General features: G+C 45.5%; 1 protein-coding gene across 2 annotated transcripts in view; it reads left to right on the top strand.

Moving 5' to 3' along the window:
* ZMIZ1 (zinc finger MIZ-type containing 1) overlaps positions 1-27,359 on the top strand; it is a 556,702-nt gene that overhangs the window by 512,785 nt on the left and 16,558 nt on the right. For both annotated transcript variants that reach the window (XM_084845236.1, XM_084845235.1), the window contains 6 exons: positions 2,006-2,216; positions 4,549-4,654; positions 4,838-4,998; positions 14,372-14,439; positions 17,690-17,758; positions 18,352-18,599. In XM_084845236.1, coding sequence (XP_084701362.1) covers positions 2,006-2,216; positions 4,549-4,654; positions 4,838-4,998; positions 14,372-14,439; positions 17,690-17,758; positions 18,352-18,599 — 863 coding nt within the window. The remainder of the gene's footprint in view (positions 1-2,005; positions 2,217-4,548; positions 4,655-4,837; positions 4,999-14,371; positions 14,440-17,689; positions 17,759-18,351; positions 18,600-27,359) is intronic.

The raw sequence follows: 27,359 nt of genomic DNA on the forward strand, positions 1-27,359 counted from the left end.
CTCCCTTATTTGAATTCTGAGATTGGCAGGTATGAAGTTCTTATTGAAATGCATGCCTGTTTGAGTTAGACATAGTGCCACAATGTGCCTGATCAAATACAAATGAGTCGTATGGCCATTTTTCTGGCACAGTTATGAGACATTTATGGTACTAGGCCCTTAATGGTATTTACATGGTATTTACTTCTGAGACTTGAAAGATTAGCCAAATCAGCTACACAAAACATCTGATAGCTGAGGCACACATGGTTCTGAATACATTCTGCGCTTCACTTTTTGCACCCCAAACAGGTTTATTTTTAGAGTTTGTTCTAAAAAGATTTACTCAGTATAGACACAATGGCATTTCCTACTGCCCATGCATCTCCACATAAATCACCACCGTGGGCACATCTCATTGCAGTCAGAAGTCATTCCCATGACAGTGGCTCATGTTGAAACACAGTTTCTGGGGGTGGGAAATCCTTATTCTGAAATACCTACCTCTGTGTTTCTGTATGAGTAATTGTTCTGAGCGCGCTTTCTGATTGGAAAAAGACATTCCAACAGCAGTGATTCATGCAGAGGTGCAATGGGGCAGCCACTTACAAGGGTGGTTCTGCTGTGTCTCTACACTGGGAGTGACTGAGTGATCCAACAGACATTCCGTGGAGATACAGCAGGATTGCCTGTCCTTTGCTCAGGTTGATTGGAAGGAGGCAAGTCCCAAACACTAAATTATGCAGAGGTGCAGAAGGTAGCTTCTTCTGATGGGCGGGCACTGTGGATTCACTGGAGCCTTTAATTCAGCCCAACCTGGTGCTCTCCTAATGTTTTGGACTTTGACTCCATTAGCCTCAGCCAGTATGGCCAGTAGTCAAGAATGCTGGGAGTTGTAGTCCAAAATGCCTGGAGGGTACCAGGCTGGGGAAGGCTGCTTTAATTGTTTAATAAATATACTTCTAATGGCAATACTAACAGTTCTGTTGCAGCACACAGTTTGGGAACAGCAGAGTTACAGACTTTAGCCTGACATCTTACACATTCTGTAGGGGCCGGGCTAGCTACAACTCTTCCTGACAGCTTCTGACATATATCTTGGTTCGTTCTGGTGCTGTAGGATATTCAGAGAAAACCAAAACTCCATCTATTTTTAACCTTCTTGTTTTTCTGATACCTGCTTATAAACAGAGGGAGAGATAGAGAATCCCATGGGTACTGATACCATCAGGTAACAACAGGTGAACTTGTGTTTACCATCTTTTTCAGAGCCGATTCACTTTAGTTTTTTGAACCAGGCGCAAAAATTACTCAGGTTGAAATGTCATGCCACACATGGAACTATCAACTGTGAATGGCACATGTATGATTAAATGGCTGGGCTTCCACACAATAAACACAACACACAATAAAGTGGCAATCGGGGAAGGATCGTCACCTGGATTTGATGGAGAGTGTTTATTATGGATCAATTCTCATTGTCCTACTAGCAGCATCTCTAGAGTTGCTATCTGGTAAACAGAAGATGTGAATTGGACAGGAGAACCCTGGTACTGAATGACACTGTCTGTTTACTCTTTGATTATGTTAATATATTTTACTTTCCTATTTCTGAGCCCTAATTCCTGAGGACTTCCTGACTGCACCTTTCCCCCTCTCATCTGAGTCGTTCCAGCAGCTTAGAAGCCCACCTTTGTGTAAAGCACTTTGAGGTCATCCATATGAAAAGTCGTATGAGACTGTACTGTATTGATATTATTACTACCCTCACAACTTTGCAGCTATGTGGGAACTATTCGTAGATACAACACATTCTCCTTTGTGTAAATGGCTTTCACAGATAAGATTTGTATCATGCATTTATTTGACAGACAATTTAAAACAGAAACATGTTGCACAAAGCAAAGTTAAGGGGACAGGAAAAACATATCCACAGTTATCAAAAGAAGGGGAAATTTGGCATTTATCTAGGTTGTATAAAAAGCAGTTGCTTATGCCAACCCAAACGTATGTCTTGCATGTACAGGTCAGACTTGGAGCTACAGTTCAAGTGCTATCACCACGAAGACAGACAGATGAACACCAACTGGCCAGCATCAGTCCAGGTCAGCGTCAATGCAACTCCACTTACCATTGAACGTGGTGATAACAAGACGTCGCATAAACCCTTGCATCTGAAGCATGTCTGCCAGCCAGGAAGAAACACAATTCAAATTACCGTCACAGCATGCTGTTGTGTAAGTATATTGGACTTGCTGCTGCTGCTGCTGAACCTGTGGTTTGGCTATACAGAAAGAAACAAGTGTTTTGGTTTGCAAAGTGTTCCACCAGACCTAGCACTCCTGCTCTCTCCATTTCAGTGGATTCTTTTACCATTTTCAGTGGTCCTTTTCAAAGCTTTGGTTTTATACTACCAAATTTCAAAGCAGCTAAATTGCCCCAGAGTTCAATTTCTAGTCTAAGATATATTTGACACCCAAGGAGATACAGGCTGCAATCCTACATACACTTGCCTGAGTTCCTATTAAACTCAGTGGGACTTCTGAGTACACATGCATAGGATTGGATTGTGAATGCACTAGTGAAGATCCAGAAGTGGTTCAGAACTGTCCAGTAGCAGGGTGGTAGATCAAAACTTGGTTGACAGACTGTGGGCAGGGTCAGGCAGGCGGCCACAGTTGGTAGATTTTGAGATAACATTTGAGGGCAGAAAACGCTTAACTGTTTAGCCTACTATTACATTTTTACTATAGTGGTTTGCAGCATTTCTTTTTTCTTCCTTGGGAACACAAATATCTTGTGCCGTTTTTGATTGTAAGGTTCAACTATACAATCGGGGGCCATACCATCAAGCATCCTGGGAAATGTTTGGAGAGATGCCAGATCAGTTTTTTCATGCACCAAGAAAACCTGTTCCAGAGCTGCTTGTTCTTTGCAAAGAATTGAATTACCCTATCAGCAAACCAGATTCAATTTAAGATCATGTCTTCCAGATTTATTAAATTAATGATTTAATGTGACATGGTATAATCTGCTAATCTACCTAGCTGTTGGCCCACCCACTCAAATCAAAATGCATAAGCTGTAACTTCTGCTCTTTGTCTTTAGCAATATATTCTGGACTTCAGGATCAGCTAAATTAATTAGCTCTTAGGTCATTTTGCTGTCGCTACATAGCAACAAACCAGTATTTGCCACTGAGTGTACATTCAAAAGGGAAATGAAGCCCATCCAGGCTGACTGATAAGTGCACCTGTATGAAAACATGTTCTCAATCTTCTTTTTGTCACATTAACTTCTGGAATTTTTAAGTGTGCACATAAACAATATGTGAAGAGGCCTTGATTCTTCTGCTCTGCAATTCTTCCAGCTAGTCTGCATGGAGGGAGAAAAAAACTAAGGATTAGAAAATCCAGGAGTCACTCGTGAACATCTATAAACAGCAGATCATGAAAATAGCCGCATTTAGTTTGAATTTGGAAACAGTGGAGTAGTGTTAATGGAGCCAGAAAATATCCAGATATTTTGGATACTCCCAAATTGCTAACAAATAATAGGTGGTACTTCTGTGCATATCTTCAAAGGACTGCAAATTTGGTGTTGTAACATTTGTTGGAAAGGAAGTCCAGGGTCCATCAGGCTGCCCAGCTCACAGCTGCCAAAATTCCTTCCTAATGAAAGGGCATACATGCTGACAAGCACGCAGGCAGAGACTCCTGCTGGTTCAAATAAGCTTGGTCAGCTTTATTCAAAGCACAACATTGCAGGGGAATGCAATGTACAATTTCCCATATTTGTGTCACCAGTTCACATCATGCTTTAGAATGCATGGCATTCAGATTACACATTAAATTACATACCCTACATGCTTTCCTGGACCCCATCTCTGCATATACACACCCCAATCATACACACCCCACTCACACAGGCACACCCACCAGGCTGAGCTGTGGCCTCAAGGACTGGTCTTTGAGGCGGTGGCTCAGCTGGGAGCTGCTCTCTCACTGCTTCTCCCTTCTCTGATGGAGTGGAACCTCAGGGAGGGGCCTCTCTGGGAGCCTGTGCACTGGACTTTCCCCATCCAAAGACTGCTGCATTGTAACTATCAGCTGTTAAAAAGTAAGGGGAAGGTGGCATTGTGTTCTGAGAGTGGAGCGGGGGTCTGGTGGGAGCCCTTCTTGGGATGGGTGAGAGGGGAGCCAGGAGAGAACTCTTCCAGTTCGGACTGACCTGGAAAAGAGTTCAGGGACTTTAAAAGCTCACTTCTCCATTGAAGTGGGTTTTGCAAGTCCCTGAACTTTGCCATCATCTGTACTAGAAAGGGGATTCCAGAGAACTGGAGCCATCACTGTGAAGGCCCTGCTACTGATGCTTTGTGGTGGGCTTCTCCTGATGATCTTTATGGGTGGAAGGGCTCTTAGGAAGAGAGACACTCACAAAGGTAGGGACTGTGTATGTCTGTGTAACTGCCTCTGAGAATCACACTGTACAGCATCCCTGTGATTGGACTAACGACAGAGATATCCTATCCAATACAGATGTATGAATTTTGACTTTTTTTCCCCCCAGTCACATTTGTTCGTATTGCAGTTAGTACACCGGCCATCAGTTCGTTCCGTACTTCAAGGCTTACTAAAGAAGCGTCTCCTTCCAGCTGAGCACTGTATCACTAAAAGTGAGTAGAGCAGTACAATTAGCTTTTGTATGTAGGCTCAGATAATGGGCTAAATGTAGAACTTTAACCTCGTACTATCTTGGGAATTTTATATTAAGTACAGAAAGCGTGTAGTGATGTTAAGATGGTACTCTGTATTTCTTTTACTCTTACATACCACTTTGTGCTATCTTTCTTAAATAGTCAAGAGGAATTTTAGTAGTGTAGCGGCCTCCTCTGGCAATGCAACCCTCAATGGTGAGGATGGAGTGGAACAGACTGCTATCAAGGTGTCTCTGAAGTGTCCAATCACATTCCGACGGATTCAACTTCCAGCGAGAGGCCATGACTGCAAACATGTACAGGTCAGTGCCTTCCTGTTTCCCATTACTGCAGACCTATACAAGGTGTGACCTACCAAGCTGAACGTAATCCACGAGCTATATATTGTGGCCTGCCAAATGCTTGGCAAAACACACACACACCCCTTTTTTGCACCCCCAGGCAGTTAGCAAAACCCGGATGTTTATTGAGCGCTAATGGACCACTATATATGGGTGGTATGGGATGTGTTTTTCTTGGTTGGTCACAAATTCAGGACAGTCCTTAGATTGACACCAATGCACTTTCTGTCCAGCCTTTCGTGAGTTTGTTATCAATTCCCAAAGAACTGGAAAATGAGGAAGAGCAAAGAAGGGAGTAGTTTGTTTTGACGTTTCGTTTAAAATGCAGCTCCTTCGCATTTGTTACAGTGCAAGATTCCAGTATTACCAGTTCTGTCATCAGATCTCAATTGTTGAAGCCGGAAATCATGAAACTTGCAGTATAATAAGCAATTTAGTTTCTATTTGGTGGTCATGTAGGGGTGATGCACTGTGGTGCTGTCAGGTGACTAGTAAAACAACACAAATTATCTGTTTATTCACCTATTGTGATTTATTTTCTTTTTAAAGTTAATAATAACTTGCCTTAGTGCCTGATGTACACATTGTGGTATGAATAAAAACAAGTGAAAGACCTTGAAAAGTTGGAGGACATTGCATACTAATTGGTTTATTCCAAATTCAGCCTCCTTCATCTTTCTGCATACCTTCCCAGAGCAGCATGGTGAGCGGCTGCTCTCAATGGGGTTCTCTGTCTTTAACCTAACAATGTCAGTCACCAGAGAAAGCAGAGTCAAACAGGAATTCAACTTGCCTCGCCTCTCTGCATCCACACATGCAATTCTGAGGGAAAAGGACAAGTTGCTTATCTGTAACTTTTGTTCTTCGAGTGGTCATCTGTACATTCAAACATACGGGCTCTGTGGTGGCACAGGGCCTTGATTCAGGAAACTTCAGTAACTGAGGAGTTTTAGCAGGAACGCTTCTGCCATCATCCTAGTGCGCATGTCCCTAGCAGGTTGCTGCCATTGTAGCCTCGTTGGGAATTGTGGCCTCTTGCCTTGTAGACTGTGTTACAAATTCTGCTCAGTTCATTGAGACCGAAATTGTAGCCTCAGAACCAAGAGGAACCTTTGACACCCAACATTGAACTCAAGCATGACACCGAAGAGGGGATGGCGGACAGGTTGTGTGAATGAGCAGATGACCACTCGAACAACCACAGTTTCAGGTAAGCAACCTGTCCTCCTTCTTCATGGTCTCCGGGCATCACACATATGGGTGAGTAGCAAGCTGACATACTGCAGGTGGGTCAGTCTTCTATTGTAGAAGAGAAGAGAGGACTGCCTAGCCAAAGGTGCAGTCAGATTGAGCCTGAACATCCAGCCAGTAATGCCAAATAAACATGGATGGTCGTGACCAAGTTGCTGCCCAGCTTGTCCTCCATGCTGTCAGCTGGAGTGTGAGCAGGTCTGGGTGTTGAACTGAGCCTCAGTCCCCAGACAACAAGCCTGGAAGCATCACATGGTGTCCTGGGGTCTGGTGAATAAGAGGAACAAATCATATTTGTCTTGGCCAGCATAAAGCTATCAGGATGCAATCTGTGCCATCCACCCCAATCTTTGAGTCCCCTCGTGAGGAGAGGGAATGGAGGAAAAGGGTAGAAGGGTTCTCCTGTCCATCAGAGCATAAAGGCATCCCTCAGTGATGCACAACTGACCCCTGCTCTGCTGCAGAACTTCGTGCAAATGGCATTCTCCGTGGTCGTGAACAGGTCCACTGTAGGGGTGCCCAATTGGTAGAACAGCAATGCAAGGACCTTGACAGCCAACTGCCACTCGTGGGATCCCTGGAGCGATCAGCTCAGTGAGTCTGCCAGGGCGTTGCACATGCCGGCAATATGTATTTATTTTTATTTTATTTTATTTATTTCATTTCTATACCACCCAATAGCCGAAGCTCTCTGGGCGGTTCACAAAAATTAAAACCAAACAACACACAATAAAACAATTTAAAATATATAGAACATTAAAACCACAATATAACAATACAACCACAATAAAACCTAGCAGCAGTACAGGAGTTTAAAATACAGATTTAAAACAGCAAAGATAAAAATTTAGAAAGCTAAAATGCTAAAATGCCTGGGAAAATAAAAAGGTCTTCACCTGGCGCCGAAAGGAGTACAATGTAGGCGCCAGGCGAACCTCACTAGGGAGCTCATTCCAGAGCCGGGGTGCCACAACAGAAAAAGCCCTCCTCCTAGTAGCCACCCGCCTCACTTCCTTTGGCAGGGGCTCACGGAGAAGGGCCGCTGATGATGATCTTAAGGTCCGGGCAGGCACATATGGGAGGAGGCGATTCTTCGGGTAACCTGGCCCCAAGCCATTAAGGGCTTTGAATGTTAACACCAGCACTTTGAATCGGGCCCGGAAATGGACTGGCAGCCAGTGCAGCTGGAAAAGTACTGGTGTAATATGAGCTCGCAGGCCAGTCCCTGTTAACAATCTTGCTGCCCTATTTTGGACCAGCTGAAGTTTCTGGACCATTTTCAAAGGCAGCCCCATGTATAACGCATTGCAGTAATCCAGATGAGAAGTTATCAGAGCATGGATAACTGTAGCTAGGCTATCTCTGTCCAGATAAGGGCATAGTTGGTATACCAGCCTAAGCTGATAAAAAGTGCTAAATGCCACTGAGTTCACCTGTGCCTCAAGTGACAGTTCTGGATCCAAGAGCACCCCCAAACTACGAACCTGATCCTTTAGGGGGAGTGCAACCCCCTCCAGAACAGGTTGAATATCACCTAGCCGGGCAGACGAACCACCCACTAACAGTACCTCCGTCTTGTCTGGATTGAGTTTCAGTTTATTAGCCCTCATCCAGTCCATTACCGTGCCCAGGCACTGATTCAGAACAGCCACTGCCTCACCTGGTTTTGATGAGAAAGAGAGGTAGAGCTGGGTGTCATCTGCATATTGATGGCACCTCAGCCCACACCTCCGGATAACCTCCCCCAGCGGTTTCATGTAGATGTTAAACAGCATGGGGGATAAAATAGAGCCCTGTGGAACCCCATGGCACAATTGCCATGGCACAGAGCAATAATCCCCCAGCACCACCTTCTGGAATCGGCCATCCAAGTAGGAGCGGAACCACTGCAGTGCAGTGCCTCCAACTCCCAACCCAGACAACCTATCCAGAAGGATACCATGGTCGATGGTATCGAAAGCCGCTGAGAGGTCCAGGAGAATCAACAGGGTCGCACTCCCCCTGTCCCTCTCCCGGCAGAGGTCATCCCACAGGGCGACCAAGGCAGTTTCCGTTCCAAAACCAGGCCTGAAGCCCGATTGAAATGGATCTAGATAATCCGTTTCATTCAAGAGTGCCTGGAGCTGTCCTACAACCACCCGCTCAAGCACCTTGCCCAGGAAGGGGATGTTGGCCACTGGCCTATAATTGTTAACATCCTCTGGGTCCAGGTTAGGCTTTTTCAGGAGTGGTCTAATTACCGCCTCTTTTAAAGCGGCAGGCACCACTCCCTCTCTCAAGGAGGAATTTACAACCTCCTGGACCCAGCCGGACAACCCCTCCTTGTTTGATTTAATAAGCCATGAAGGGCAAGGGCCAAGCACACAAGTGGTCGATCGGACTTGGCCAAGCACCTTGTCTGCATCCTCAGGCCTCAGTAACTGAAACTCATCCAATAAAACTGGACCAGACGGTGCTCTGAACGCCTCTACCAATGGAACTGCATTAATGGTGGTGTCCAATTCATGACGAATCTGAGCGACTTTATCCTCAAAGTGCCATGCAAACGTGTCACAGCGTGCTACCGAGGGTTCCACCGTCTCTCTCCCTGGCCCAGAATGTAACAGGCCGCGAACCACTCGGAAAAGCTCCGCCGGATGACACTGAGAAGATGCAATGCTGGTGGAAAAGAACTGCCTCTTTGCCACCCTCACCGCCACAGAGTAGGCTCGATAGTGGGCTCTTACCTGTGTTCGGTCAGACTCAGCACGAGTTTTCCTCCACCTGCGTTCTAGCCGTCTCCCCTCTTGCTTCATTGCCCTCAGCTCAGGTGTATACCAAGGAGCGGGCCGGGTTCTGCTCAGAGGGAGAGGGCGCTTGGGCGTGATCGTGTCAACCGCCTGAGTCATCTCTGCATTCCACAGAGCGACCTGGGCTTCGACAGGAGCACCAGCCATACCAGCAGGAAAATCCGCCAGAGCCCTCTGGAATCCATCAGAATCCAGGCAGACCATTTTAATAGGTCCCCCACCCTTGCAGAGGGGAAAGGCTGCCAGGAATCTAAACCTCAGCAGGAAGTGATCTGACCATGACAAAGGGACAGATGTTAATTCCTCCACTTTCAGATCACCATCCCCCTGCCCAGTCAAGAAAACCAGATCAAGCGTGTGTCCTTTTATATGCGTTGGGCCGATGACATGTTGGGACAGCCCCATGGTTGTCATGGCGGCCATGAAGTCCTGAGCCGCCCCGGATACAGCGGCCTCAGCATGGAAGTTGAGATCCCCCAGGACCATCATCCTGGGGGTCCTCAACACCAAGTCCAAGACCACCTCCGTCAGCTCAGGCAGGGAGTCTGATGGGCAGCGGGGTGGGCGGTACACCAACAGAATCCCTAATCTGTCCCGGGTACCCAACACAAGGTACAAACACTCAAGATCTGCACTTGAATGAGCAGGAAGCCTGGAGAGGGAGATTGAATTCCTATAGACCACGGCAACCCCCCCTCCCCGACCCTCAAGTCGGTGTTGGTGCTGCACCGAGTACCCAGGAGGGCACAGCTGGGAGAGAGTGACCCCTCCCAGTTCCCCCACCCAGGTCTCAGTAATACATGCCAGGTCAGCCCCCTCATCCACAATCAAATCATGGATGAGGGAGATTTTATTTTGGGCCGACCTGGCATTCAGCAGCAGCACCACCAGACCCGAGGGCAGACTGGTAAGGCTGCCAGGAACCATCAGGTTGGGGGAAGAACCAGAAGAGGGGACAGCTGTAAGGTGTCTAGCCCCTCTTCTCCTCAGCTGGCCTGTTAATCCCCCAACGCCATACCTCCCCCTGCCCGTGACCACAGTTATGGTGGCACCTCCCCCACCCCCTGAGTTGCCCAATAGTCCTCCCAGGCACATATTAAAATGTTAGGGTATAAAATGCACAACAGTTTAAAAGAATATAAAAGATAAAAGAGATAAAAGAGAACAGCAGCTAAGAAGGAGCAGATCAAGTCCACGTTCGCCCCTTTCCCCTTGTCTTTAAAGCTGCTGCCCTCTGCTGCTGCTATTTGATGCTGGTATTGTGGCTGCTGGTGTCTCTGGAGAGGCAGGTGGGTAGATCTTCAGATCCTACGCGACTCCAAGTGCGACGCTAAGTGCGCACTTAGCATTGCACTTGGCGCGACGCCGAGGCGCTGCCTCTGGCAGCCCCGCCTTAAGTACCTGTGGGCGGGGGCAGAAGCAGGCTCAGGCTCAGGATTCACCTGGTGCAGCTGCTGGCTGGTCCTCCTTCCCCAGGCTCCTTCCCGAGCAGCCTCTGGCAGCCCCGCCTTAAGTACCTGTGGGCGGGGGCAGAAGCAGGCTCAGGATCCACCTGGTGCAGCTGCTGGCTGGTCCTCCTTCCCCAGGCTCCTTGCCATGACCAGACTGGTCCTCCATGGGATACACCATTCATATACATGAAGGGTCAGCATGGTTAATGCCAGCGACCAAGTCCCACCCTGCTTGTTGAGATACAACACCACAGTTTATTGCCCATCACTACCTGCAGGTGTCGACCCCAAAGACTGGTATCAAAAGCCCTTAATGTTTTCTTGACTGCTAAGAGTTCGAAAAAGTTGATGTGTCAAGAAAGCTCAGTCCGCATCCCAAGTCCCTTGTACTCTCAATGCACCACAATGAGCACCCCACCTGCAGAGAGAAGCATCTGTCATAAGAACCTTGGAGGGAGAAGGTTGGAGAAAAGGACCTCCCACTGGCAGATATTCTAGAAGAGTCCACCACCATGGCGTTGCTACCACATCACGTGGCACATGTAGGTGCACCCTGTGGGCATCGCCACTGGGATTAAAGGGCTGGAGGAACCAAATCTGTAGCCAACAGAATCTAACAGTCTGCATGCAAGAGAGATGGCAAGAAGGAGTCCTGATCTTGTGGGGGTGACAAATAAACCAACCATCCAAGTATGGATAAAACGCCACCCTCTGAGTGCGTAGATGGGCACACACTACTGCCTTGCATTTCGTAAAAACCTGCGGTGCCATGGCAAGGCCAAAAGGCAACACGCGAAACTGGTAAGCGTCAGGACCGATGGCAAAGCAAAGATAGTGCTGGTAGCTCTCTTCGACTGTGATACGAAAATATGCGTATCACATAAGAATATGCATATCACATAAAAATATGCATATCACAAAAGAAAATCTTTTAGGTCCAGGGATGCGAACCAATTGCCCCTCCACAGGAGAGGAAGGATTAAATCCAACCTTGTCATTCAGAACTTCTTGGGTGTGATGAACAAATTGACATCTCTGAGGTCCAGAATTGGCCAGAGCCTTCCATCCCTCTTTGGCACCATGAAATAGTAGGAATAAAAGCCGTCCTGTAGATGGGAAGATTTAACTGACTGAATTGCCCCTTTCTCCAGAAGGGAGTTTGCCTTCAACTTCAAGATCAGTGAAGGGAACATGATATGGATGCCAGCAAAGGGTGGGAGACATCGAACTTGATTCCGTAGCCCCTCTGGATTATCGAGAGAACCCAAGTATCCAATGCTGTGATGGTCCACACAGAAAAAAAGGGAGACAGTCAAGTTCCAAAGACAGGGAGACAGGCAGAGGGACAAAGAAGGAGAATGGGAGAGTCAAAGACAACGTTTGCCATTGGTGTCACAGTTTCCATGGGCAGTGCAGGACCTAGCAGTAGAATATTGCCGCTTCAAAGCCGAAGGCACTTGTTGTCTAAACTGTCAATCACATAGAGAACGGGACTGTTAAAAGTGGGTTGATGGGACCAGCGGTACTGTCTGTATGAAGAGGACTGTTGTTAGTGCCCCAGTCCCATTTTTCTCACTGTGGCCTTTGCTTTTGGGGCAGAGCCCATAGTGTTGTCTGTTTTGGCATTGAAAGAACCCATCACCATCGAATGGCAAGTCTTCAGTGTGGGAACAAGCCTCCTGCGAAAGCCCAGCTGATCTTAACCACACATGGCGTCTCAACCCTATCACACCCACCATGGCCTTGGCGTCGCAAATCTGATGCCAGGAAGTATTAATTTGTTGCTGCAACAGTCGCATAGCTTTGGTCTGGAAAACCAAACAAGTTCCCTCTGATCATCAGGTAGCAATCACAGAGAGACCCCATCTTCTTCCAGAGAAACAACTGGTATCTGGACGTGGTTGCTTGATAGTTGGCGACTAGTCTGAGCAACGATCCGTGCGTGAGAGAGGAGACTGGGAATGCCCTCGCCAAGGTGGAAGTCTGTGTACTTCTTCCTACCGCTCTGACTGGTAAATATTGGAAACTATCGAATCCAGGGAACCTTTTCAGCATCAAGAGTCGTCTTGAACACAAGAACTGCAATACAATGAATGATCACCTTCATCCCATATCACATGATGTCAAGGTGGGGTAGGATCTCTTACCTTACCCTCCGACGTTGAAGCCAGTTGAATCGGTTCCTGCATTGGTACTGATGAAACCAGCACCATCAGAATTGGCGAATTCAGAAACAGTGGTGGGGTCAAAAAAGATGGGAGCAGTTTCCTAGGAGGATCTTGCACCTCCTTCAACTTCTTCCTCTTCTTCTTTTGAGAGTCCAAAGAGGACTGCAGGGTCCTGGCCTTTTTAGATAGCTTTTTCACAACCAAAACTGTAAGAGACTGCCCTAGAGTATGGGGGTCAGTACAGCCCGTGGTTAGAGCTGGAGTAAGAGGTGAGACAGAGCCTGACACTGTCAACATTTGCGAGGCAGATGATGTGGGCTCGTGCGGTACTTGCAAAGGCAGCTGAACTTCAGCCATCTTCTCCCTAGGCACCTCTCCTGCCTCCAACGCTTTTGTACACAACACTGCCCAAAGTCTATCCCACCAGTTATGGCAGGCCTGCTTGGTGAAGGCTTGGCGGTGCACACAGGTGTCAACCATTTGACCTTCTCCCTGACAAAACAAGGAAAATGTTCGTCTGCCAGTGGGAGCTTACTACCGCACCTCACACATTTGCAGAAGGGTGCCTTCAAGGCCATATGCCCTGAGGTGACCTAGCAATCATGAAAAGAATCACCCCCAAATAAATAACAAACAAGGTGAAAACAAACCAAAAACCATCATAAAAAGAAATTAATAATAATATGATGTTAATATGATGTTTAAAAGGCCTGGGAGAATAAAAATGTCCTTGCCTGCTGCCAAAAGGACATTAGAGTGGCATCAGGTGAGCCCCACTTGAGCGAGCATTCCACAAACAGGGACCAGTACCAAAAAGGGCCTCTCCCTTGTGGCCAGAGTATGTATCTCCTCCTTTTCAAGCCATTCCATTCTATTCCCCACTGCCTGCCAATTATACTAGTAGCTCAGTCTCACAACATTCCCTGCCAGTAAGTTCTTATGCGGCTATTTGGGGAGGGGGTTCACCCACCCTTAGAGGTTTTCCTTGAAATGTTTTTGCACTTATACATATCTTTGTGCTATTCTGAGTCTGCCAGTGCCTGACTCTTCGCTGTGGATGGTGCCATTTTGGCTACATGCATATGACCATGGCAAGACTCAAATCAGTATTAGAAGGGATGGGATATATGAACAAATAAATAGGTCCTCCTAAAATGCCACTGTCTTAGTGCAGTGTTCCACCTCATTATGGGTGATTTCCCTCTCTCACTGCAACTTCCTGCAGCACAGCCCACACTACCCAGGAAGATCCCTTGACCCTCCAGAGAGGCTTTTCGGGTAGAAGGAGAGGGGGAGAGAGGTCAGTTGGTGAGCAGCCTCCCACTCATGTGATCTTTGAATCCTACCCATGGTGTTTTCAGTGTTTTAACCAACCTTCCCCAACCTGCTGCCCTTCGTAACTATTAGACTACAAATCCCATGATCCCCAGCTAGCGTGGCCAATGGAGGGTACGAGAATGGGGAAGACTCTTTTAAAGTATTATTTCTGTTTATACATGAAACACACACACACAGAGCTTTTTCTTCCCTTAGATGCATTCAGTGAAAACGTTCCACTCTTTTTTATTCAAAAACATTGGAAACATGATTTCCATTAGCCACTGCTTTACTTTTCTTTGTAAGTTGGCAGCAGAGTCGTTTGTTTAAGTAACATGGCTGTTTCACTCTTCTACAGTGCTTTGATCTGGAATCCTACTTGCAGCTGAACTGTGAACGAGGGACATGGAGGTGTCCTGTATGCAAGTGAGTAAATATTCAATATGGGCTGAAATGGAATGTTTTTAAAAAGTTACTTTTTACAAAAGGAAATAAACTAAGGTTATTTGCTTTAGGAAGGAAACAAATAAGCAATGATCAAATAAAATGCATGAAAATGCAGAGAACAATATGAGAGAGGCCGCTTAAGAAGTTGAGTTTCTCATATAGTATAAGATACGTATAAAAGGCTTTTCCTGACAAGTCTTAGTCTGTTGAGAACGGCTGCACAATATTGAGGATAAAAAAGTACAGTACTATCCAAAAGAAAACCAAACCTGTACACTAATTCTGCCTTTGCTCCAACTAAAATAGAACATTTATGATGGATGGCATAGCGAGGTATAAAACGATAGCTAGTTTTGCCCAACCTCTGTATTTCAAACTGTGTTCAGTGGATTTCATAGAACCTTGTAAAGGGGTTTTCAGTGAGAAAATCCATAGTGGAAGACACTTCTCCAACTCAAGTGCTCTTCCTTGCATTGCACACTTGTAGGGTAGCCTACCCAATAGCCCTAGCTAGGGCCTGTGTGAACTGTGTGGTATGAAATATTCCCCAGAACCGTTTGCATTGCACAGGGATTCCATAGCAGATATATTGCCATGGAAAGAGTTTTCGCAGTGTAGAAAGTTCTTCATCTGAAGATTTGATGGTTTTCCAGAGATAAATATAAATTAATGCAGTAGAAGCACCTACTCACACCCTCAGCTTTCTCCTACTGCTGTATTTTTCAAATGCTGCACTTGAGATACAGATGAATGTAATTGCCATATAGAACTGCATATATCAAATGTATGTAGCAAAATGCCATCAGAACCCTTTCATGTAACCCCCTGGACTGCTTGGAAGTGTTCTAGTGGGTGACATTCAGGAACAAGGCGATGCAAGTCAGCTATGAGCTTTGTTCAGGAAAAAGATTACACTGTGTCTGTGGCTCAAAAACCAGGAAGCAGGTTAAATGGATCCCACAGCCAGTAATTCATAATTCAAAGTGCCGGTACCAGCTTACGAGAACTAAGTGGTTTGGGTTCCCACTACTCCAAAAAGCAACCTCTCCACCAAATACCATCTATGTACTATATATAGCAAGGGGACTCGTTTATAGCACATGCACACACACCCGCCCATATGAACACCTCTGGATTATGTGAGGACCACTTCTGTGTTACAGCTAGACTCCATTCACTTGGAGATGTGTGAGAGCAAGCACCTCCATATGAGGCAGTGTATATATATAACCTAAGAACATTAGAAGAGCCATGCTGGATCAGACTAAGGGTCCATCTAGTCCAGCATTCTGTTCATGCAGTGGTCAAACAGCTGCCTATGGAAAACCCACAAGCAGGACTTGAGTGCAACTGCACCCTCCCACCCATGCTTCCCAGCAACTGGTGTAAATATACTCACCGCCTTTGCAATTTGTATGACTGCAGCACTCAAAAAAGGGCTATCGCAATCACACACATCATGGTTGCTCTGCATTTAGGCCACACACACACACAAGCACCAATTCTCACAAACTGCACCTCTGCCCACACACACGCGCGCAAGAGGTCACCACAGACGAGAAGTGAACCATAGATAGCGCTTTTCAGTAGTTGCCCTACATTGATCCCTGCTCTGTTCCATCAATCTGTTCCCTCTAAGTTCTGGATCTCTCTCTCAAGAGAGGGTCACCATTGCAGCACAGGTTTTAAGCAAAAGAACTTTCTTCCTTAGACTTTGGCTAGCCCCTTAGTTGAACTTTGAATGGGTTTATGAATGGGATGTCAGAGATGATTTTTTAAAACTGGAAGGGAGCAATCCTATCAAGATCAACGGTCGCCTCCGACCCTAGGGCCGACCGCCTATCCAGTGCAGGGTGGGAGGAGTGATGAGGAGCGGATCTCCTCCTTGTTCCCCCAGCCCTGCGGTTGCGGCTCGACGACTGATTTCAGCTGTCTAGCCGCGGGACTTCGGAGCGTGGGAAGTGGCAAACGAACGACACATAGGATGTGTCGTACTGGATTTTCCAATTCTCCGCCCTTGGGAATGCCCTGTTTTCACCTCTCCATGCTGTTCTTACAAGCACGGACCACGGGGCCAATCCATGTTGCCTATGAGGCGGTGCGGGAGGGGGTTGGGGTCAGTTCTCCAGGAACTGACCTCAGAGTGTGTGCTCCGAGGTCAGTTTCCGGGGTCCGACCTATCCTATGGCCATCTAGCTGCTCACTAGCGGCCATAGGATTGCACCCTAAGTGGCTTTGGGCTATCAAATTTTAAATTTGGTAAATACATCAAAGAATAGGGATGCTTCCAGATGAGGGTTTTACGGGACCATTGTCTTGCATCATTCACAGAATTTAATGAGGGATCCAGACAGCAATGTATTTCACTCATAACCCTCCCTTGTTTGTCCACCACTTCTTCCATCTTTTTCCTTACTGCTGAAATTACTTCAAAGAAGAAAGACTGAATTGCTGCTCAGTGCCTTCTGATTAGTAGTGCTAGGAGCCCCCAATCTGGAAGCACGAGGAACATACAGAGAGAAATACCCCACTAACCAGCTTTATGGTGGTCCATAGATGATTTCCCCAAATGCCAGATGAGTTGCAAATTCTCAGCTTGAGCATGTACTTCAAAGTGTGAGCCAAATTTACTATTCTGTTACAGATGACAAATGACCAATTTCTGAATCCAAAGGTTAGATGCTACTGGAAAAATTGAACCAAATGTTGAGGAAAGGGCAGTTAATTTGGCCTATTAAGGGCATAACGTCAGGAGATCATGTCTAAAATTCTTCACTAGCCATTGCTTTCTCAGTGTTCAAAAGAGGATCCCAAATTAAACTGGAAATATGAAAAAAAAATATTTCAGAAGAAGGCCGCAACTCTTTCTGAGCTACCTTCTTTCCAAATCATGTGACGCATTGATCACATGATGGGGAGTGAGCATGCAGTCACTCCCATGATCGGTGTGGAAGGAAGACATGACCTGTCACAGGATCCTTTCCCTCCTTGGTACTTCAAGGGGAGCCTGACCCACACTTTGGCAGCTTCTGGCTTAATCATCCCCTGATGAAATGATGTCTAAGTACATGCAACTGCATTTGCTCCATCCACCCCACCCCAGTCTAAATTTAGACTGTGCATTCCTCAGAGTAGAAGACTGACTTTTACATACGTCATGCTGCAAAGCACAATGCACATGGGTAACGTGGTGTAAGTAAATAAATAAATGTTCCATCTTCCCTTCTAGTAAAACAGCTCTGCTGGAGGGCCTGGAGGTTGACCAGTATATGTGGGGCATTCTTAACGCTATACAAAAGTAAGTGCAACTTCACCATTAGAAAATAAGTGTAGTCCTTTTGATTCTGATCTTTTTAAGAATGGATCTTCTGCTCAGGATATCTTTCCTGGACACTGATGGTTAGGGTGGAGGTTCTTTAAGCTTTAGGACTTTGAGCTGTATGTTGATAGCAATGAGGGAAGAAAGAAAAAACAGCTCAAAAAAATATTAGAGAGATGGTGTCTGCTTCAAATTCAAAGCAGATCTACAGTGGGTTATACTTGTGCCACATCCAATGGCCCAGTAAAGTGAGCTTGTCTTTCTCCTGTTGCTAAAAAGCACAGTCCACTATGAGGTCTTTATGAAGTCCAGTCAACTAACCAATGAGAGATCAGATGTGTAGGTGAAAGTAACTGTTTGTTTTGAAAAGACTGCAGCCACCTTAGTAAAGTCATATAAAGAAGCCTATGCTGCTGTGGATTTGTCTGAATCCTGAATAAATAGAAGCATTTATTGGCCTGTTATGTCTTGATCTGAACCTTCCAAGCAGAGCTTTTAAAGAGAATGTGTTTGTGAACCAGAGAATATGCTGTATCAAGAACAAGTATCATGGAACATCTTGTGTTTTACAGCTCTGAGTTTGAAGAAGTCACAATTGACCCAACATGTAGCTGGAGGCCTGTCCCGATCAAGTCAGACATTCACATCAAAGATGATCCAGATGGCATTCCTTCCAAGAGGTTTAAAACCATGAGTCCTAGCCAGATGATCATGCCTAATGTGATGGAGATGATTGCAGCTTTGGGTCCAGGCCCGTCGCCTTATCCATCAATACCACCTCCACCTGGCGGCAACAATTCCAATGAATACAGTAACCAAGGTCTGTTTAAATGTTTTGTGTATGCATGTGTGTGTCTTAGACAAATAGTATCGGCCACTAACTAGCTGCTGCCCGTCGCAGGAGTCACAGACGTTTTCTTCCTCTCCCAGCAGCTGATCTGAAACAGGTTGGTGAAGCATCTCATTGACTCCTAGGGTGCAAGCCCTTTCCGCCTTCAGTTGGCTTGCCTGATGGTCCCACATAAAGAATATCCCATGTGTGTAAGACACTGCATGTGTCCTGTGTGTACAAATACAGTGGAGCTGTGGAACCGATTCCAGTTACTTGGGGATGAGACTGGAGGACAGCCTGCAGAGGAAGAATCAAAGGGGAACCTACATGAGAGTGAGCAAGAGGCTGAAGGTCAGTCAAACAGAGGCGATGAAACCCAGGCCTACAACAAGAGGAAGAGAAGAGTGGTAGTAGTGGGAGACTCCTTGCTGTGTGGGATCGAGATCCAAGTATGTCGCGAGGACCCGTGGACTCGCCAGGTATGTTGTCTCCCGGGAGGATGGATTAGAGACGTGACTGAAAGGTTGCCTGCACTCATAAAGCCCACTGACAGGTATCCCTTTCTTCTCATCCATGTGGGAACAAATGATAGCGCCAAGCGGAGCTATGAAGAAATTACGTCGGACTTTGAAGCTTTGGGAAGGAAACTCAAGAACTTTGGGGCCCAGATAGTTTTCTCATCCATCCTTCCAGTAGTTAGAAGAGGGATAGAAAGGGAACGAAAAATACTCCGGGTGAATGACTGGCTATGAAGGTGGTGCTGACAAGAGAGATTTGGATTCTGGGACCACAGGTTATACTTCCTAGAAGATGGGCTGTTGGCAAGGGACGGGTTGTACCTCACAAAGGATGGGAAGAGTGTGTTTGGCCACAGCATGAAGAACTTCATCAGGAGGGCTTTAAACTGAATCCTATGGGGAAGGGAGATGTAAAGTTGGGGGTATCAATGGACGTAGGCTCATGTACTGCAATGGAGAGAACAGCTCTGATAGCACCCAATAGTAGTCTTCAGACACATGTAGGAAGAAAGCCAGACTATAAAGCTCATGGTCTTCGATGTCTATATACTAATGCCCAGAGTATGGGAAACAAACAGAATGAACTTGAACTCTTAATACAGGAGGGAAATTATGACTTGATAGGTATAACTGAGACTTGGTGGGATGACTCCCATGACAGCAATTGACGGATATTACTTGTTCAACAAGAACAGGAGGAACAGAAAGGGAGGTGGGGTTGCACTGTATGTGAAAAATACATATCTCTGCACAGAAATACAGGAGGATGAGCTTGGTAGCCCCATCGAGAGCATCTGGATCAAAATGAATGGAGCAAAGAATAAAAGGAACCTGGTGGTTGGAGTCTACTACCGGCCACCCAATCAAGGAGAAGACGAGGATGAAACTTTTGAAAAGCAAATAGCCAATGTTTTAAGGAAGCATGATGTAGTAGTAATGGGGGACTTCAATTTCTCTGGTATTTGTTGGGAGACAAATTCTGCAAAACATGGCCCCTCCAGGAAATTCCTGACTTGTGTGGTGGATAACTTCCTCCTACAGAAAGTAGAGGAAGGAACTAGAGGATTGGCTGTCCTTGACTTGATCCTAACCAACAGAGATGATTTAGTGGATAAAGTAGCAGTTACAGGAACTCTGGGGGAAAGCGACCATGTTGTACTTCAGTTCTTGGTTCTAAAGGAAGCAAAAGCCAAGTGTAGTCAAACGTGTACCCTGGATTTTAGGAAAGCTGATTTTAATAAACTCAGAACAACGATCAGTAAGGTCCCATGGCAAGCGACGCTAACAAGAAAAGGAGTCCAAGATGGGTGGGAGCTTTTAAAAAAGGAAATTCTCAAGGCACAATTACAAACCATTCCAACAAGAAGAAAAGGTGGAAGACAACAGAAGAAGCCAAAGTGGCTTCACAAAAAGCTTAGGGATGACCTGAAAACAAAAAAGGACACATATAGGAAATGGAAAGAAGGCCAAGTAACAAAGGAAGAGTACAGGCAGGTAGCACAGAATTGCAGGGATGGCGTCAGGAAGGCTAAAGCTGAGAACGAGCTGAGGTTAGCGAGGGATGCGAAAAACAACAAAAAGGCTTTCTTCAGCTATGTGCATAGTAAAAGGCAGAGGAAAGAAATGGTTATTCAGCTATTAAATAAGGATGGCAACATGATAACAGATGACAAAGAAAAGGCAGAGGTGCTCAATTCCTACTTTGGCTCAGTCTTCTCCCAAAAGAGGGTCTATAACCCCCCTGACAAAGGCAAAGTACAGGATGAAGGGGCAAGATTGCAGCTTGAGATCAATAGGCATACGGTCAAGGAACACCTAATTACTTTGAATGAGTTCAAATCTCCTGGGCCAGATGAACTGCATCTGGCCCGGGAGCCAGATTAACCCTAGATTAATAAAGGAACTGGCAGAAGAACTCTCTGAACCGCTGTCTATTCTCTTTGAGCAATCATGGAGGACGGGTGAAGTGCCAGATGACTGGAGGAGGGCTAATGTTGTCCCTGTCTTCAAAAAGGGTAAAAAGGAAGAACCTGGGAACTACAGACCAGTCAGTCTGACATCAATCCCTGGGAAAATTCTGGAGCAGATGATCAAGCAATCCATTGGTAAGCACCTTGAAAACAATGCAGTGATTACTCGAAGCCAACATGGATTTGTCAAGAACAAATCCTGCCTGACGAATCTGATCTCATTTTTTGATCAAGTAACCTCCCTTGTAGACCGTGGGAATGCTGTAGACATCATATACCTCGACTTCAGCAAAGCTTTCGACAAAGTGCCCCATGATATCCTGATGAGCAAACGAGCTCAAAGTGGGCTAGATGAAACAACGATCCGGTGGATCCACAGTTGGCTACAGAATCGGACTCAAAGAGTGCTTATCAATGAGACCTTCTCAAACTGGGGAGAGGTAACAAGTGGGGTACCGCAGGGCTCAGTCCTGGGCCCAGTGCTCTTCAATATTTTTATGAATGACTTGGAGGAGGAGGTACAGGGAATGCTGATCAAATTTGCAGATGACACAAAATTGGGCGGGATAGCTAATACTTTGGAAGACAGAAACAAAATTCAAAGTGATCTTGATAGATTGGAGCGCTGGGCAGGAAACAACAGAATGACATTTAATAGGGATAAATTCCAAGTTCTGCACCTAGGAAAAAGAAACCAAACGCACAGTTACAAGATGGGGGATATGTGGCTCAACAACACTACAAGCAAGAAGGATCTTGGAATTGTTGTAGATTACAAGCTGAATATGAGCCAACAATGTGATGTGGCTGCAAAAAAGGCAAATGCTCTTTTGGGCTGTATTAATAGAAGCATAGCTTCCAAATCCTGGGAAGTACTAGTCCCCCTCTACTCAGCACTGGTGAGGCCTCATCTGGAGTACTGTGTCCAGTTCTGGGCACCACACTTTAAGAAGGATGCAGACAAGCTGGAGAGAGTTCAGAGGAGGGCAACGAAGATGATCAGGGGACTGGAAACAAAGCCCTATGAGGAGAGACTGAAAGAACTGGGCATGTTTAGCCTTGAGAAGAGAAGACTGAGGGGAGACATGATAGAGCTCTTCAAGTACTTGAAAGGTTGTCACAGAGAGGAAGGCCAGGATCTCTTCTCGATCCTCCCAGAGTGCAGGACACGGGGAATAATGGGATCAAGTTACAGGAAGCCAGATTCCGGGTGAACATCAGGAAAAACGTCCTGACTGTTAGAGCAGTACGACAATGGAACCAATGACCTAGGGAGGTGGTGGGCTCTCCCACACTGGAGGTGTTCAAGACAAAGCTGGACAGCCATCTGTTGGGGATGCTCTGACTTGGATTCCTGCATTGAGCAGGGGGTCGGACTCGATGGCCTTGTAGGCCCCTTCCAACCCTACTATTCTATGATTCTGTGATTCTATGAATACACTGATGCCTGTATAAGTGAAAGGTTAATAACAACAATGGTGTTGGTTGACAGGCACACACATGTATTTCATCACATGCACACATAATAGGAAATGCTGATTGGCCGGTTTATGCAGCATGTACTTGCAACAAAATAGATGGGTGTGTTCATCACCATTTTCTATAGAGCCATGCCCATCTGGCAATTTCATTTTTTGTGAGTGGTCCTCAGCTTAAAATACACAGTTACAGCTGTGGAACAGTGAAACATGTCGGGGAAAAGCTAAAGTATTTAGATAGGAAATTATTTAATCAAATAGATCAGCAATTATCAGTGTTTTTCTGAGAGACCAAAAGATTTGGCCAGTTTTGCAAATGAGCAAGTAAATGCCATCTTAGTCTCAGGAGAATTGCATTGTCAAGCTCGTTCACACAGGGGAGACACATCAGTGCCCAAGATCAGGAGCCTGTCATTCTGGGTTGATTTTCCAGCTACCTTTTAAAGTAGCATCTTAAGAGATCATTAGGTGGCAGCCCAGTGGGCCCAGAAGCTTCTCATCTGACTCTCATCATACCCTCTGATCCCGTTTCTTATGCACTTGCCTGAGACACAGGCAAGGGACTCTTCAGCCCACCTCTGCCCCCAACACTAATGTAAGCAGAGGCATTAGCAAACTTCTTCCCTTGTACAATTCAGCTGCTGAGTCCTATATGTAACCCAAGACACAGACAAGTGGGAATGTGCAGCTGGGTGAGATATAGAGAGGACTCTGCCAAAGCCTCTGCGGCTATTCCTACTGGGGAATGGGGGGTTAAAGAGTCCTTGGCTGTATCACATCACCCGGGAGTGAGGCAGTGGGCAGAGTCAATAGTGCTGGCACTTCAGCCTTGCCTCAATTCAAAACGTTGCCCTAGTTAAAAGTTGCTTTATGACCAATTGCTTGATGGATTTGGCCCTAGCAAACTGCCTGCCTGCCCGCCTGCCCGCTGATTTTCATTTCTTGTTTAAAACTACTTAGTGGTCCCTGAGGAAAGGTGTAACGGAGCAAGGTATTAATCAACAAGTTTCACATGAGTGATTGAGACTTAATTACTAACCTTCAAATTTCAGCATACAGCGATACAATTTCTTAAAAACTAGGATACTTTCATAAGCATGAGACATGTAACTACGGCTCCCTGCTTTTAAATCTGTACTGAGAAAGGGGGTGGGAGTGAGGCCTGCTTAGCTTTGCAAGGCCTAGAGCCTGACCCTGTGCATATTTCTCAGGAGTAAATGCCACTATGTTCAGTGGGGTGCACCCCCAAGTAAGTGTGCCGAGGATGGAAGCCTTAGCTGGTTTGCAGATTAGCAAAGTAAGAATTAGTGTGGCTCTGCTGTATTTACATGACAGATCAAAGCCTCAGCTTCCCTGAGAAGTACTCTTACACAGCTAATGACTTCTGTTCCCCTGAGATTAAACTTCTCCTCAAAATGAGCTTGTGCTGGAAAGCAAATGATGCAGATGCTTCAAGGTTCCATCAAACTCAGTTTGGCTTGCATGTTGTAAAGCTGCTGCTCTTCAGCTGACAAAATTGTATCCCCTCCAGGCAAGCTCCAAAGCGGCTCTATTATTTCAAAGCTCAACATGATCCTGTTCAGTGGCTTATGTGAAATAACGTCGTGATTTTAGTTCTGTTTGTAGTGCACATCATTTAAACCACAAGGGCTGGCATTGCAGTTAAAGAGATTTAGCCAAGATTCTCAGGAGATAATGGAAACAAAGAAGGAAAGAATAGCACCCCTCTTGGCCAGGTCAGGAGTACTAGCAGGGGAAATCAAGTCATTGCTGAATATACCCTAACACTTCTGTGCACTTAGTGCACTCACCCAAAATCACACGGATAGGAACGTATGTTCTTTGTGTGTTGAACTTAAACCCAGAATATGTATCCTGATTTACCACTACCATCAGAAGCCTGAGAGGCCAGGCGTGCATGGCATGGCACAGATGAGATGGATGAAATTTCAAGTGCCTTGGCTTTAGACTTCAAAATTTTTCTTGGTCAGTGAATATGGCAGGACATTAGAAAATAAGAGTCTAGGAGCAGGGGGACAAGTAGGAATACCGATTGGCAGTCTTACCAGTAATTATTTACAGGATGGAAGCCCCCTATCCCTTCTCTCTCCCCTCCCAGTCTCTCAGACTCAGCCCCACATCAGCTGAGCATTGCTTAGAGGGCACATGCTGGGCAGGAAGGAGACCGCATTCCTCGACCAAGAGCTATGGGCTGTAAGCCTGGGAAGGAGGAAGAGAAATCCCCCTGACCAACAATAATATTGCTCTCCTCTGTTATGGAGGATCGGCATGGGCCCCTCATCTCCCTTGCTACCTTAAAAAGCCATTTACTTTTTAAAGCTGGAAGGAATAATGAGAGAAGGCAGCTGTGTGTAGCCACAGGACAGAAGTGTGACAGCTGCACGTATGGCTCTTTCTCCAGTCACCTGGAAGAGGTTGAAGCCATATGGGGACCAGCCTAGTGGCTAGTTGCAATCCTGCAGTATGCGCAGAGTCTACTGTTTCCAGCTTCAAAGGGGAGAAAAAAATGTAAAAGGAAGGGGGCATCACATCTAGCCTGAATCTTCAATGGGAGAGAGAGATGAGAAAAAGAATTAGGAGGGAATCACTTCTCTTCAAACTTGAGTAATTTTGAGAACTCAGGGTTCCTAAACCAATCTGAGTTTGAGATCTGCTCTTTTGAAGTTTTCAGAAAAACGGGTTGGATAGGGCAGTTACAACACTCACAGTTATGCTCACAGCTTCTGTCCCCTCTGAAGGAAAACACACACTGGCCTTCATGCCCTTGCATTGCTGATTAGGCTTAACTTCCTTTCATACTCCCCCCATCCTCTCAAGGGCAAACTTTACCTCTCAGCCAGTGAGGAGCCCATCTCCACTGCCACCACTGTCCAGCAGCACATTTTAGAACAACTAACTCCTGCTGGTTGCCATTGAGGCCTTCTCTCTGTGCTGTGCCTGCCTGCTGCCTGCCAGTAATTTTGCTAATAAATGGGAGCCACTGCGAACTTATATTTGGAGAAATTAGAAACCAGTTTGTCTCAGCCTTTGCATATCTTTAGTTGGGAACTTATTTTTATACTTTTGATATTTAGCAGCATATCCAAATATCAGTGGGACTGACAAAGGTAGAACTATAATAATTCTGGATTATGAAAGAAATGTTTGCTGTCAGTTACTAATTGAATATCATATACTTCTGGTGCAGAAAACCCAGCTTAAAGTATATGAACAGAGTATTTTTGGTAGAGGGTCTAATTATGCTATAAGTGTGTGTGTGTGTGTGTGTGTGTGTGTGTGTGTATATATATATATATATATAATTTAACACAAGAGTACAAGTTTTTATATAATGAAAAACCTAGAATACCTTTATTTTACCAAAGCTCTACACAGCTGTTTTCCATCTCCAGAACAGCCAAGAATATTGAGCAATCATTCCATCTTAGAACCACTTTCCGGTATACTGATTTCTTTTTAAGTTATTCTATGCCAAAAATTTAATCTTATGTATGCGACTCTACAGATGTCATCAACAAGTTAAGAGTCATAAAAGATGCATGTGAAGATGACCACTTGACAACATTTAATGTAAGATCCTTAGACACCAGTATTCTTCTGCAGCAAACACAGACAGTTATTTAAAACCCTTAATATGTGGGAGAATGTTAAAAATCCATGTACTCATTTTATGATGTCATTAGTAGAAATGTTGTATTTTGGAATTATTCTTCCTTTTGGGGGAAATTCTGTTGGCAGATCAAGGGGATAGGCATGAGTTCTACATTAAAGATTTTGAAAGTAGGCACAGTTATTGCTCAGATAATCCATATCAAGATACTTTTATTCTGTGGTGATATTATATAGATGATGTATTTGTACTGTGGTGGAGCAATGTGGAAAATTTGGTGGAGGGGGAAAGAGATTGGGAGTGGCTTGATAACAGCGATCCTTATGATTTTCTACATGAATTATCGTTTAAGGAAGGTGACTTATTGGAAGCTCAGGATTTCCCCACCATAGCCTACATAGCAGGGGTAGAGAACTGGTGGCCTGTTGGCCCGATGCAGTCTGAGGGCCCACCCAAGAGGCCCACACCCTCCCCTCATCACCTAATTTCAAGCCTGACTGCAGGGGGGTTGATTTCAGGGGGTGCAGTTGTAGGTGGGGCTAATCCACCCCGCTGTGTGCTGCTACCCCCCCAATTGTCTCACACGCACATATAATTAGAAAACCAATAAAAACATAACTCACATCTGAAGTATATCAGACCTCATAGTGCCCAGTGAAGTTAGGTCCTCATTGTGACAGCACTTGCCCGTTGAAATGGAACACCCTGTAAAATTATGTATATTGCAAACAAAATTAGGAAGCAGGGATTTCGGTTTTGACCCTGATCTGGTAGACAAGATTCAGTTTCAACCCCAATTTGGTGGTATGGAAAACAGCCTGATCCACTTCAGTCCAATTTAGAAGCTGCCTGATTTGACTCAGGGCTGAATCCAAATCTCAGTTTGGAAATCTGAACTTTGAGCCCCCCGTTGACTGCCATTGGAAATCAATACACAATGATAAAATTTTGGCTATTTGACAGAATTTGATGAAATTTATAGATGTAGTAGCTCCTTGTGAGGGGATGAAACCTGCCCTGTTTCAGACAAAAAGGTGCAGAGGGGACTGTGCTAGATACCTTTACATTCTGAGTTTTAAAAAACTGCCAATAACATTATTTCTTTGCAGAATTGGATAGAAATTGCAGGCGGTTGCCCCATCTGAAAGGAT

The sequence above is a fragment of the Heloderma suspectum genome, chromosome 3, assembly GCF_057233095.1.
Source record: "Heloderma suspectum isolate Gila_16-S chromosome 3, 16-S_ref, whole genome shotgun sequence".
Lineage (NCBI taxonomy): Eukaryota > Metazoa > Chordata > Lepidosauria > Squamata > Helodermatidae > Heloderma > Heloderma suspectum.